The sequence below is a fragment of the Periplaneta americana genome, chromosome 3, assembly GCF_040183065.1.
Source record: "Periplaneta americana isolate PAMFEO1 chromosome 3, P.americana_PAMFEO1_priV1, whole genome shotgun sequence".
Lineage (NCBI taxonomy): Eukaryota > Metazoa > Arthropoda > Insecta > Blattodea > Blattidae > Periplaneta > Periplaneta americana.
The window spans coordinates 341,691-356,307 of record NC_091119.1 but is presented as its reverse complement, the minus strand read 5'-3'; the positions used below and the strand labels follow the sequence as shown (position 1 = coordinate 356,307).

Genomic DNA, 14,617 nt, shown 5'->3' with positions numbered 1-14,617 from the left:
CGTTACTGGTTAGACACACCTCAAGTCCATTACTGCACAGAATTACATACTGTAAGTCGCTTTTACAAACATATGGAACAGAAAACATTAGGCCTATTTTAAAAAAATAATGAGTGTGAAGATCTTAGGTCCAAATCAATTACTGCACAGGAAGTACTAGCTTTAGAGTGGTAAACACTTAGGTTGCGATGCTAGTCTTTGGTCCCTTTCTCCGTATAAAGGAAAAAAAAAAACGATTTTTTACTTTACTATACTTGCAATGTCTCCATCTATTTAACTCGGCTGGGAAATTCTTTTTCATAACTTCATCATTGGCTTCAGTCTCACAACCTGCCTGTGCGAGCATCTGACTTCGGATGCCTTGATTCTTTGAGTCTTGATTTAATCCTTGTTTTTAACTTAGAAATTTACAATTCAATTAAGCCTATCTGTCTTTGCACAGTCTCCTAATTTGTTAAATTATGACATTCGCATTATTTCGATTATTATTATTATTATTATTATTATTATTATTATTATTATTATTATTATTATTATTGGTACTCTTCGGTACAGGCCAAGGCCTAAATCCCGTGGTAGGTAGACGACGATAAATTACTGTTAATTTGAAGGTTTATAGACATAATTGTGTTCTAATAAGTGCTTAAACTATGGTGTTCACACTTTTTTATGTCACGCTACTAATGAGAAGGGTCAAGTTTAGTGAAAAGAGCTTTAATATGTATCTGAAAGTTGTAATGGAGTTGTACCGGTATTTAGTGCTTTCTTCTGGCATATTTTTATTATATTTTCCACTATGGAACCTACAGCTCTTTTCACATAATTTTTGTTTGAACTGGCCTTCAAAGTCTTTAAGATAGACGGAAAGGAGACTATAAACGAAATATTCCCGTGCATTGGACATTAGTTCCATGACCTTTTCCCCTGGATGAAAAGCACTGCCTCTCTTGCATATTATATCAGAAAGCTTATACATTGTGTTTATGTTTATCATTTACCCATCCATATATTGTTCTACAAGTGTTGAATATTCTACGTCTCTCTGCAAGCATATCAGTATCCCAAACCAATATAGGCTTATCTATGTCTATAGCATAGAATGTGATGACTTTTACATTGTTTAAAGAATTTAATTTTGTTTTACTAATAACCAGACTATTATCGTATATTATATATTTTTAACTTGTTTTAATCAATATATCTTGATTAGTGTAATATATAGGTAGTCGGCGATGTATGCAATGGAGGGGGGAAAAGAACTGGTCAACCTGCCCCATTATCCCCTAGCGTACTTCTCTCATGAATGGTGCCTTGTTGGTATCACCTGTCTTCGGACAATTGACTAAATAACTATATTCTTCTGATTTCCAAAATGCCAAAATATTAGCAGTGGCAGTGTTGTTTTTGGCAATGTTATCATCTATAAAGGTTAAGGAGCGTCGATCATGTTCTTCTAGCCGACTTTAAGAAACTTAACCCAATCTCAATCAAGTTAACACCCTACGCACTCGTAAGAAAATTCACGTAAAGCATAATAAGCTATTCGGAAGTGACGTAACCATAAATATAAACATATTTTAAGTAACGCGAATCACGATGCACAAATTGAAAACCGGTCTGGCTATTACAGTCATATAGCCAAGCCTCAAGTGAGAGCACGTAGCATCCGTTCACAATGTCTTTGTTCTGATTGTGAGTTATAATTTCTCAGAATTCATGAAGACTTGGGCCTATCACGAGACACGGAGGCGGGTGAGAAATAAATTTAGATGTATTTTTTTGTAAACAGTTATGTATAGGGCAGATGTGATTACTGCCGTAGGCTAGGCTACCTACTGGAAACATGTTTTCAATAATTGCAGACTGTATATTGTAGGGCCATTTTAAATACTTTTTCGGTCATTAACTGTATATCTGTTGACAGTAATGGCGACGTGTAGTGCAGTAGGCCTATATTTCTATTAGTGGCGTTTTATTTATGTATCGGTATCAGTACATTATTAATGCGGTATGTTTTACGGCAGATTGCAATAGACTAATTCGAATTTTGTTGCATTAGCGTGCATTGTGTAGGGTTATGTTAGAATATTAGCCTTTATATTGGGTTAGGAAGAGAAGAATTTGATATATTACTTAAAGTTGGGTTGGATGAAGGTCATATTCAATAAGTTATCTCTTGTTTTGTGATATTACATTACGTTATAAAGCATTAGGCCTATTACGATTGTGTTTGGTCACATTAGATTAGATTGTTGTAAAATCACTGCATTTTACGGGAGATGGGTTAAATGAAGAGATGGCTATGTGATATTAAGCCGAGGTATGTGACAAGATTAGTGTGTTATTGTGGTCATTTTAAAGATACGATGGAAAGGTATGATGTCATACAATTCCTGGGCCTCAGATCACTTAAATAATTCCCTAAACTAACACACTAATCTTGTCACATATCTCGGCGTAATGCCACTTAGCTAGCCCCTCATTTAACCCATCTAATCCATAAAGAAACTGAAATCAGACATTGGCCCCCTCTCTCTTCCATGACATGAAAGCTTTCCATCTTATTTTTAAAATTCGTTTTAAGTTAATATTTTAAAGTTATTTCGCTTTTGGTTTTCAACTAGGCCTATACACACATCAATCGAATTGTTTCAAATGCAAATTTTCTGTGTTAAACTGTTAAGCTGCAATAATTCGGTTTAATATTTACGCTGGATGCCATTTCTTAGAAATCCTGATAGTTACACGCGTTTTGTTCGTCACAGGCATAATTGTTGTTCTTCCAACAGAGAGTGTGGCGTAGACCAGCCTGCACTGCGAGGAGTTCAGATTCATTAACTGCTTGTCTGTTGTGTCTCATTCTTGAAGGATCGCCACTTTTCCCTACCCTGTCACGAAATGGATGTAATAAAGACCGAACCAGAAGAAGATCCATTGGCAATAGAAGAAAGCAAGGATGGTGTCGATATAGAAGAGAAAATGCCTTTTCTAGAGGTAAAGTGAAAGATATTCATGATCAAGTATTATATTCTTGCGTGCCAACATCATGTCATTTTACTTTATATTAAACATCAAACAAAACAAAATGTATAGTTCCTTTTCTTTGTCACTTGCCGCATATTTAGTCAGTTGCTCGGATTATGCATGTAATTGAAGCTGTACTGGTACGCCAAGAACTCTACATTCGACATTGTTAGCTCTCATTGTCCTAATTGAGGTTGCGCTAATGAAGAAATAGTCTCATATTCGGATATTGAAAGATTTTCTCCTTTCTGTAAATTTCCTCGATATTTCAAATACAGCATTCATGCATCTTTGTGTTGTTTACTTGAAGATATTTCTTTACTTTTGCGTTACCATCTTAACGTACAAATTTAAACATTAAAACTTTCTCAGCTAAAATTTTAAAATTGTTATGATTTAAAAAAAAAAAAAAAAAGGTAATGTGCCTTATGACAGACTGGCCCCGTTTCAACACCGGCGTGGTGTCCTTCGAAATTCGAACATATCTCGTTTCTCGCCCTCACGTTCAGTTTTGCACCACAGATCTGTGTAGGTGTCCCATTGTCACGTGATTTATAGAGGTGCCAGAATATGCGAATGTATTGTCTATGTCGGTTTTGAGTTTTGAGGGCATAGGCCTATATGAAGCTTACAGAGCGCAATAGAATTGTGTAAATATTCATTGAGTAGCTCGAAGACACTGATGATGACACCACATCAGTGTTGAAACGGGGCCCGTCTCTCATAAAGGTACATCACTTTTTTTTTAAATTGTAACACTTTTAACGTTTTGACTGTAGGAAGTTTTAATCAAGTGTTAAAATGAACATAAGAAACAATGTACAAATTTATTTACATCCTTGAGTTCTAGTTGAATGACATGTATAGTGTACGAAAAAAGAAACTTGAGTGTCGGCGTCAATTCATATGCAAAAAAGGGCCGAAAATGGTGGCCTGCGGATAGGAATGGCAGGTGCAATCAGTCGCATAGGGTGGAAGGTGTAGGCAGCACCTGTACGTCATTTCTGTGTGTTTCCTTATTGATTACAGAGAAAAAGCGAGTTTTCGTAAGGTCGAGTCAGTGACAGGTTAGGTTAGGTTAGGTTAGTTTATCCTTTTGGTATGTCTTGGAAGACAGGACATATTTTCAGAGAATTCTGAGTATATGCAAGGCATACCAAAAGCCTAAACTAACTTCACCTAACCTGTCACTGTTTCGACCTTACGAAAACTCGCTTTACCTCTGTGCCAGCCCCCCCGCTTTCACAACAACTTTTCGCTTTATCTCAGTGCGAAATTGGTGTCGGCCCTCAGTTCTTCTTTTCTTTGCAGTACATGTGATTCAACACTAATACATTTGACCTCAACTTGGTAACGCAATTGTGAAGAAATATTACTTTAAGAATATCTCATTTAGTTGGTAAGGCATAGTACTCAATCTCCTTTGATATTTCTCCTGCCTAGTGCAGGAAGTAGCCCACCAAAACTCTGTGTCACGTGTAAAGTATTCATTCGTGATGGTATATTTTCTTCAGGAAGAGGACTTAAGCCTACTGAGTTCACATACGGTTGATAACAAGCTGGAGTGTGCGGACCCAAGTTATGAAATTAAATTGGAGGGAAATCCAGTGAAGTGTGAACCAGAGGTGAGTGAACATTTACTGCCTGGAAATGGACAGGGTAAAATGTAGAGTCCTGATAACGACGTATTGCGTTACTTGCCACGTGCCAGAATATGCGAATGTATAGTGTATGTTAGTTTTGAGTCTTAATGACATATAGAGCTTACAAGCGCAATAAAATGTTGAAAATGTTCAATTTTTTTCTCTCTCTTACTGTAATATTTTAATAATTAAAATTTGTAGGCGTAAAACATTGTATTTCTTCTACACATGAAAAATCCTATTGTATTAGAGGATAATTGATTTACATTTTTTTTTTTTTTTTCCAAATTCAAGATGAAGGCTCTTTACGAGGGTTTCTCTGGTAACCCAGCTATGCTTTTTATGTTCATTTTTTTTTTTTTTTATTTTATTGCCGAATGTTTGCAGTATCATATTCTTTCAGTTCCCTTCTTTAATAACACTGGTCAACAATGATTTTGTTAAATAAATAATTTCGGGTGTTTCTTATATTTTGCCATCTGCTGATTCCAAAAATGAAGTCGGAAATTTTCCATCACCCACCATTTTTTTTTAATTTTGAAAATAAATTTGTTCCTATTTATTAGCGTTTGTGGTGTATAACATGCTGAATAGAAGGCGTATTTTACATTTATATTTCATTACATTGGGTTAACAATTGACTTGTAACGTTTTGTATTGTTACTTGTGAATTCACGAATAACAATAATGACATTTCCCTCACAAAACTGTGATTTTAAGGTAAATTTCCCAGATGAATAGAAGCTTTCTTTAAAGAAAGAAGCTAATCCTGTGCTCTCTTCCGTTGTCAATTGAATTGTGATAGAAGTATATAATACCGTACCTAATAGTGCATTGTAAGGAGTAGTGTATAAGTGTGTAATGTATAAGAAACATCTCTCGTAAATGTCTTATTGATAGAAACAACTTCTGTTAAGTGTGTGGTGAGCTCACTTTAAAATCGCAGAGGCCAAATTTTACTCCTCTAGTTAGAAGAGCTTATGACTGTTATTTTAACAACAAAATAGACCAGAACAAGATATGGGTTCCGGCAATCTGTTGTGCAAAATGTGTAAATATTATTAACTGGCTGGTTAAAAGGATCCCGTCATATGCCTTTTGCAGTCCCTATATGGTGCGAACCTAAGGATCATTTGCCAAAAGGAATTTGAGCATTGGTTTTCTAAAGAGGAGGACCTAGTTTTCTGCAATGATGTTGAGAATTTGTTCGAGTCACTGGGTGTTAAGCATAAATCTGAGGATTGGCGGTTGTTCATAGACTCCTCAAAAACAAGTTTGAAAAGAGTGTTACTACTTAATGGAAACAAATATCCATCCATTCCTTTAGCCCATGCAGTTGGTATGAAGGAAAATTATGAGAATATGAAGCTCTTACTATCCACTATCAAGTGCGACCGTTTTTCTTGGCAGATATGTGGGGATTTGAAAGTAATACCTATCTCACTTGGGTTACAGCTTTTCTATACTAAATTTTGCTGCTTCTTGTGCAAGTTGGATAGCAGAGATAAAAGTAATCATTATATAAAAAAAAGAACTGGCCCAAGGGAGAGTCACTTTGTATTGTATTGTATTGTATTTATTAACATTCTATGGTATTCATACATGCTTACAGCTAGAATATGGAACAAGTCAAAAAACTTAATACTATTATAAAATCTTAATTCATAGTCACAGTCTAGATGAAATATATACAGAAGAGATTTACAATATAGTCTACTAGTACAACACAAAGTTTTAGTATCAATTTCACGAAGTGTTATTGAATGTCATGAATTCACCTACAGAATAGAAGGCGTGAGAAATTAGGTACTTCTTTAATTTGGCCCTAAATAATTTTATGTTTTGAGTTTCATTTTTTATATCGATAGGAAGGCTATTAAAAATTTTTACTGCCATATAACGCACTCCTTTTTGATAGCACGATAGACTTGCCGATGGAGTATGAAAGTCATTTTTTTTACGTGTATTTATGCTATGAACTGTTGAATTAGTTACAAAGTTTTCACGATTACATACGAAGAAGATTATTAATGAAAAGATATACTGACAAGCCATGGGCATTATTTGTAGTTTTTTTAAAATAGTCCTACACGATTCCCTAGATTTGGCAGCTACTATTATTCTAATTACTCTTTTTTGTAATAGAAATATATTGTTACTATCTGTGGAATTTCCCCAGAATATTATTCCAAAACTCATTACCGAGTGGAAGTATGCAAAGTATATTGTTTTTAAGGTATTGATATTTACTATCTTTTGCATAGATCTAATAGCAAAACAAGCTGAATTTAGTTTGGGGTAATTTCTTTAATATGATTTCTCCAATTTAACACATTATCGATTCTTAAGCCAAGAAATTTGGTTGTTGTTGTTTCTAATAGGGATCTATTATTAATTATTGTGCTAGAAATTTGCGACGTTGAATTTGGACAGGATTTAAATTGAATTATGTCAGTTTTGTTACAATTTAATATTAATTTATTGACTGAGAACCAGTCACATATTTTGAAGAGAATTTCCTCTGTTGAGGATTGGAATGTGTTGGAGTTATTGGCTGTACCAGGACAAGGTAATGTTCTTCACCAACCACTTGTAAGTTCTGAAAAAATCTTATTGCTTCCACTGCATATCAAATTAGGCTTGACTAAGAATTTTGTGAAAGCAATGTATCGTGATGGCAGTCCATTTATCTTTATGAAAAATAAGTTCCCAAGAATCAGTGAAGCTAAACTGAAAGAAGGAATATTTGTTGACCTCAAATAAGGGAACTGATGAAAGATACGCAATTTGAAAACCAGTTAAATATGCAAGAAACAGCTGCATGGTTGTCTTCCAAAAATGTTATCACGAACTTTTTAGGAAACTTCAGGTCTGACAACTACAGAGAACTTGTCAGTGAGATTGACAACTACAAGATTATGGGATGTAATATGTTTTAAAAAATACACTTTCTGCATCCCATCTCGATTCTGAATTCTCTTGAAATAAAATTGTTTCAGTTATCTGTTCTCACTACTTCTGGAATTCCAAATTTATAAAATATTGACTTGAGCCATTTGATTGAAGAACATAAGTTAATTTTATTTGTTTTGTTTTAAATGTTCTCACCAGGAGGCGTCGTATATATTACCTACAGTGAAGGAAGAGCCAAATCAGGAAAACTGGAAAGAGGATCATCAGCTGCTCAGTGAGGGGTATGTGTACTTTCTTCTTATTTACTTAAATTACGAGAGAATATAATATAATATGTAATATTCAGTGGAATTTCTTTATAAAAGCAGTAGCTGTAAGAAATCAGTGTTAAGCTTTGCCTTGGTGATTCAAATATCGTGTAATGCACAATTCCTTACTCGCAACTGTCAGAGCCTTTTTTATTGTTGTGTACGTGCTGAGGTAGGAATGCAAGTCGGCCTCCACATAACACTTCAGTTACATTCTTGAAGAATGGGCTGTGGTTTGCTCTGTTATGAATGTGGCACTTCATTCTTACAAAATTTTTTAAAATTTATTATTCAGCACTAAACTAAACACTAACATACTGATGTGAATATCACACTGTTGTTTGTCCCCGTGTCCGTAACTGCTTGCATAACAAAAGTGTTCATGATTTATTTAATATTTAAATATGTTTTGCATTATCTGTTTGGGATAAAACACACGTTTAGTGTCCTCCGTAACTGTATAACCACGTTTGTGTAAGGTCATGGTTTCATGTAATGCAATAACCTAGGCTACACTTCAATTTCGAGTATAGTTTGACACTTTATCTGTCGTTTCAAAACCATTATTGCATGAGAGATAGACGGAGTTTGCAAGACAAACATGGAAGATTCTGCGCAAGCGTAGAACAGCAGTTCTGCAGACTCGCATTTTCAGAAACATAATTTTTAAGGAATGACCAAATATGTATCAAAATTCCCCTTGAATATCCGGGGTTTGTTTATTCTACATTTTTAAACAATTAATATATAATATCTCGGTCAATAATAGAGATAACTGAATAACATTTTTAAGTCATATTCTCACATTATACATGAATAATCCTGTGAGAGGAATATGTGAAATTGCAGATTGAAGAATAAGTTCAAAATAAATGTGCAATTCGTCTTTCTGTTCATAAAAATTCAAAAATAAAAATATGAAAATTAAAATTTCTAAAAATCGTCAAATAAAATTGATTAGCAGTCTTTTAGCTTTCATTTAAGACAAGATTTGTGATTCTGTGATACTCTTGAGAATAGATACATTATTTTCTTGTAATACTGCATTTTTTTACGTTTATGTCTGTGACTGTACCATAAAGGACAAAAATGAAAATGTATTTAAAAGGCTTCATACATCGGTATGACACTATTTTAGGGAAATAGAGGCTCTACTTAAAATAATATGAGAAAAGGGATTTCCTGCAGTTCCTCCCCCTTGAAATAACAGAATCACAAAACTCTGGATTTCTGAAGAATCAGACATATACTAAAATAGAAGAAGAAAGTCCAGGAATAATTTATAGGGCTCATTTTCCTTTTACAAGTAACAACGCTAAACATGTCCGCTTTGTTACGGGTTCCAGTGGAACTCCCCACCACCACCCTGACATCACAGCTAAAGTGTCGGAACTCTAATACACTTTTCGTTGGTCATCATCATCATCATCATCATCACCATCCTTGCATGTATTGGCCTAGTGGCCTGTTATGGTCTCTTGCCAACGCTTGAACGGTCTGCCCAAGGATCTCTTGCCCACAGGATGGCAATTTAAAATTTGGCGTGGAATTCTAGAACGAGGCATTCTGATGACATGTGATCTCCAGATCTGTCTGTATTTCTGTAGGTATTCCGTAATCGGTTCAATCTGCAGTTCTTTCATAATGTCAAAATTTCTAATGTGATCCATTGTCGTGTATCCCGCTGTACGACGCATAAATCTCATTTCTGCCGCCGTTAATCTTTGCGAATCAATATTACGAGTCGTCCAAGCTTCACTACCAAAACAGAGGACAGGTCTGGCCGATGTTTTATAAATTCTGGTGCGCGTGTGTTTTTGTACTCAGGTTGGTTTGAATATCTGATTAATTATCCCCATTGTTCTGTTGAATTTAATAATTTTCTCATTCAAATCTTTTTCTTCTTGATATGAAATTTGGTAACCGAGATAACTAAAATTTTTTACTTGTTCGATGATCTTATTATTGATGCAAATTTTGCTACGGACTGGTTCCTTTCCACTTTAGATTTGTCATTTGAAATTTCGTTGGTGAAACAATTAAAACATTTCGTTCAGTGATATTAGAAATACACCATCAGTTGAAGAATTGCCAACAATTACTAGTTAATATTTTCGTATTCTAATATGGCAGATAAGTGCGATGGATTTAAGCTGCATATATAAAATATGAAATGTTAGGGCACCATGCATCGACGTCCGTTAGAGAATCAGCTCTGATTTCAGGTGTAATAAAATTTTGGCCAGTGTATGGAGACTGATCTCACAGCATTATCATGAACTTGAGAAGTTGTGATAGGTAGAGAGATCTGTTGTAACAGCTTGTGGGAATTATCGTTGTACAAGTTGGATAAAGCGTGTGCACGTCAGACAGCAGTCAGCTTATTATTATGGACTGTGATTACACAACTTGGTTCTGTTTTTTAAGTTTTTTCTTCCTAGGGCAGTATTCTTTCATTTTCTGACTCGTTCCAACTCATTCTTCCTCCGACAATACTCCTCTTGTTCCCCTAGATTTTTATTCAGACAGTTCCTTCACTTTCTCAACTTTTATTTCTGTATACTTTTCCGTTTTCACTATATTCATCCCTGATCCCACATCGTTGTAGATCTGGACAGACTTTCTTCATCCTCTGGACTTGTCTGTTTTATATCGACTGGCCAGTTCAAAAGGAAAACGATTTTATTAAAAATGCAAAGGTTTCACATAACTGCATTTTAAAGTTTCATGTTGCTACAACAAATCCAAAGATCATTGAAATTCTGTTAATGATGTTTTATACTGTAAGTTTCAATTAGAATTAATTGGATTTTCACAGTAATATAGAACTTTAAAATGCATTTATCTCAAAATGTTACATTTTGAAATGTTTTCCTTTTGAACTGGCTCGTTGCCATTCTTTCTGGTTTATTCTTCTTAGCTATCCATAAAAGGTTAATTGTCTTTTCTTCATTGTGGTCGAGATTTTCTGAAACTTTATACTTCTTGATTTGATCTAAAGTGAAGGATGGACTAGCTTTTTGTATATTGTTTAATGTCGCAGAATCTTTCTGAAAAAAACTTCCATTTTTCTTTTGTATTTGGGAGAGTCCAGCTGTTGTCTTTTGTGCATATAGATATTCCAATTTGACTAGTATAGAATAGTATCTGAATTTCGTCTCTTTAGATAGAGATGTACTTTATTATTATATATTTGAAGAAATCATGGACGTCGCTGTTAGCACAACTTGGAATGCTCCCTCATTTCAGAATTGCAGTTAAAAATGACGACGAAGTAACACTGGAATACTTTGACCTTCCAAGGGAAGGTTGCGCTAATGTAGAGAAGGGTTTCCCATCATCGAAAGATGCCTCAGACAGGACTGTAGACAACCAAAACAACGCAAGGAACAACGTGACACATTCCCACAGTTCGGTGCAATGCGGTGTTTGTGGCATGAGCTTTCTGTGTATGAGTGATTTGCGAAGGCACTTGAGCTCTTTCCATCAGCAACGGGCCTCGTCTCACTTAGGTGAGCTGGGAATCGATTTGAAACTGAGTAGTGAAGAGAGATCGTTCAGTTGTGACGCGTGTGGCGATTGTTTCTCTCACGCCGGTAGCCTCAGAAGACACGGACTTCAGCACACCGGCGAGAAGCCATTTCAGTGCCAGAAATGTGGGAAGTGCTTCACACGTACCGAAAGCCTGAGAATGCATGAAGAGTCGTTCAAGTGCGACTCGTGTGATAAATATTTTACGAGTGAAAAAGTGTTGAAAGCTCACGAGCGCCAGCACGCTGGGAAGGAAGCCTTCAAATGTGACGCGTGCGGAAAGTGTTGTGTTGACGCCGGACATCTCAAGTGCCATGCACGAAAACACACCGGCGAGAGACCTTACACGTGCGAAGTTTGTGGACAAGGTTTCTCGCACTCGGGAAGTCTGACCAGACACAGGCGGATGCACACCGGAGAAAAACCCTTTAAATGCAGTGAATGTGGGAAATGTTTTGTGCACGCGAAAAGCTTGAAGACTCATACACGCAAACACACGGGCGAGAAGCCTTATAAATGTGAAGTGTGCGGAAAGTGTTTTCTGCACTGGGGCAGCATTAAGACTCACGCTCGCATACACACCGGGGAGAAGCCCTTCAAATGCGACGTGTGTGGGAAATGTTTCTCTCATCGTGGAAGTTACAAAATTCATACGCGTATACACACAAGAGAGACTATAATACCTTGAGGTTACCTACAAATTGCTTTGAGGGAACCCGGAGGTTCATTACCGCCCTCACATAAGCCTCCATTGGTCCTTATGCTGAGCAAGCTTAATCCAGTTTTCGTTATATCCCACCTCTCTCAAATCTATTTTAATATTATCCTCCCATCTGCGTCTCGGCCTCCCCAAAGATCTCTTTCCCTCCGACCTCTGAACACGCATTATATTGTGTGTCAGAATTTGTAATTTTTTTATATTTAATTTTCTATAAGAATCAATGAATATATTATGATGTAAGTCTTCATTGTATTGTTCATGCGCAGATTTCAGCTTTTGGATCGTGTCCTGGATTTTTAACATATCTACCAATTAGAAATTGCAGTGTTTTATCATTCTTGTGTACCTTGAATGTTACCAATTATACTTTTAAATTGCATCAGACTAATAGTGATTGTCAGCTATTTATTAATTTGTTTTCATTTTTTGGTTTTTAATAGTTTGTGAGAGTGATTAATATACATTTTTATAATAATTGAAGACCTGCCCGGAATAAGGATGTAAGCAACAATATTGTAATTCATGTTTCAGGAGAAAGGACGATAATTTCAGGGGCTGTATTTGCTATCATAGCCATTTAACTGGACAAGGATACAAGTTTATTCAGCCATTGGACGTAATAATTAATTGTTATAATTAAATATTTTAATTTGTTTTACGTACTTCAAAGAATTTGATGTTACATCCTTCTTGTGGGAAAATCTTCAATTGTCGTTTGTACATAGTAGACTGAAGTCACAACTTCGATAGTCATTGAATATAGTTTCGGTTTAAATACAATAGGCCTAACACTTTAACATGATTATGGTGAAACTAGCGTCTCCGTGTAGTTCTTTTCAATCAATTTTTCCATTTTATATTATGCACTATAATCGATCCTGAATAGGCTGTACTATCTATTTTTCTCTACCCTTTAAATTTTAATTTATAACTATGTTAAAAAATAATGTGTACAAAACAGTAATCCTAAGGTGAGAAAATAGACTCACATTGCTGCGTATATAGTGCCGACTGATGGACACTATATTTTTAAATTATGCACAATTATTCAACACCAGCATGCCGCAATGTGAAGTTATGCAGAGCTATGGTATGCGAATTAACGGTGGCAAAATGGGTCCGAGGTTCAACGCTGAAAGTTACCCAGCAATTCTGCTCAATTGGTTGAGATAAAATGCCGGAAAAAACTCCAACCAGGTAGGCTAATGTGTCAAAATCGGGATGTGAACCCGCAATGTATCGTTTTACGGTCATTCCTGCTAACCGTTTCTCCACAGTGGTAGTCCGAGTGATGATTTAGGCCTACTCTCCTCGAAATTTATACTACGGTGTCTTTTAAAAAGTGCAGGAAATTTTCTTATGGTTAGACCGGTCTTATCCTATACATATAATTTTTTAATTGTTCTACTCATACATTTATCTCTTATTCGTTGCAAGACATTGTTGTATTTTGCCTCGTGTCTCAAATAATGTGCTTTTAAAACACTCTGCTGATGTCACAAATTCCTTATTTTTGGCATCTTTCTTTATACTCGTACACATTCGAATCAATTTCTCTATTTTGAGGATGCAGTGTTTTATAGCCTAATTTAGCTTGAACTGGTGGCGTGGCAAACTAGCACCGCACAAATCAATATTATGTTCACAGAAACATACAACACAACTTTCTTCCACACGTCCCGTTACTAACCACAACATTTGTCGACTAAACAATGTTACGTATATTTTCTTGACATGGAGTGTGTCTGAGTCACGAGCCTGGATATTGTTTTCATTCTTCGCCTCCCGTGCACGTGTGTGAGTTCTTTCTTATGACGCAGCACACAGCTCGCTCACTAGCCAGGACAAAGGCCAAGATCGTTGAATCTGCCACCTATCTCTTCCACTTCTCCATTAGTCTCAACTTTCCACCCTATTTCGCTGCTAACTTGGCTCCGGCACTCTTTTTCTATTGTTTACGGTACAAATGACTCAAGAGGACTTCTAATATAACCAGTCCTCTTGATATGACTCGAATAGAAGCGAAGTAGGTAAATAGATTTAACGTGGTAGAGCAATTGTAAAGAATTACCTCCATTAGTTCAGCTAAAGGATCAGGCAAAATGGTGAGTTACAATAAAACAGAATTATATTAGTACAATAAAATTATAAGACTGAGCAAATTCAACAGTCTAAAAAAACTTATTATTTAAATAAGATGGAATTTCTAGGGTACATTTATAATTGGATTAGTTCCGTTATAACAATTAGAAAATTCAGTAGTCTAAATTAATTTCGTAGAATAAAATAAGGGGAAAACTATCAGGATTACAATCAGTACAAGATATATCTTGGAATAGGCCTACGTTAAGAAAAAATTTCATGTTCAGACACTTCCTATTTATTGCATTTATTAACAAGAAGGTAACATTACTGGTGCATAAAACGAAAATAAGTGAGTACTTAATTTTTCATTTCCTTGGGGGAGATGGACTTTC

At 35.6% G+C, this 14,617-nt stretch overlaps 1 protein-coding gene across 1 annotated transcript; it reads left to right on the top strand.

Annotated features, from left to right (window-relative positions):
• Positions 1-1,371: 1,371 nt before the first annotated feature.
• LOC138695729 (zinc finger protein 664-like) lies at positions 1,372-12,752 on the top strand. The gene is made up of 5 exons (XM_069819860.1): positions 1,372-1,752; positions 2,869-2,994; positions 4,539-4,649; positions 7,779-7,861; positions 11,138-12,752. Exons 1-5 carry the CDS (start codon positions 1,717-1,719, stop codon positions 12,105-12,107), a joined length of 1,326 nt encoding a protein of 441 aa, XP_069675961.1. The 5' UTR covers positions 1,372-1,716; the 3' UTR covers positions 12,108-12,752.
• Positions 12,753-14,617: the final 1,865 nt, after the last annotated feature.

Excerpts from the sequence above, each read along its gene's own strand:
- LOC138695729 (XM_069819860.1), top strand. The coding sequence starts at position 1,717 with ATGAAGACTTGGGCCTATCACGAGACACGGAGGCGG. Across the intron at positions 4,650-7,778 it reads CAGTGAAGTGTGAACCAGAG|GAGGCGTCGTATATATTACC; the intron begins GTGAGTGAACAT and ends TGTTCTCACCAG. Across the intron at positions 7,862-11,137 it reads CATCAGCTGCTCAGTGAGGG|AATTGCAGTTAAAAATGACG; the intron begins GTATGTGTACTT and ends CCCTCATTTCAG.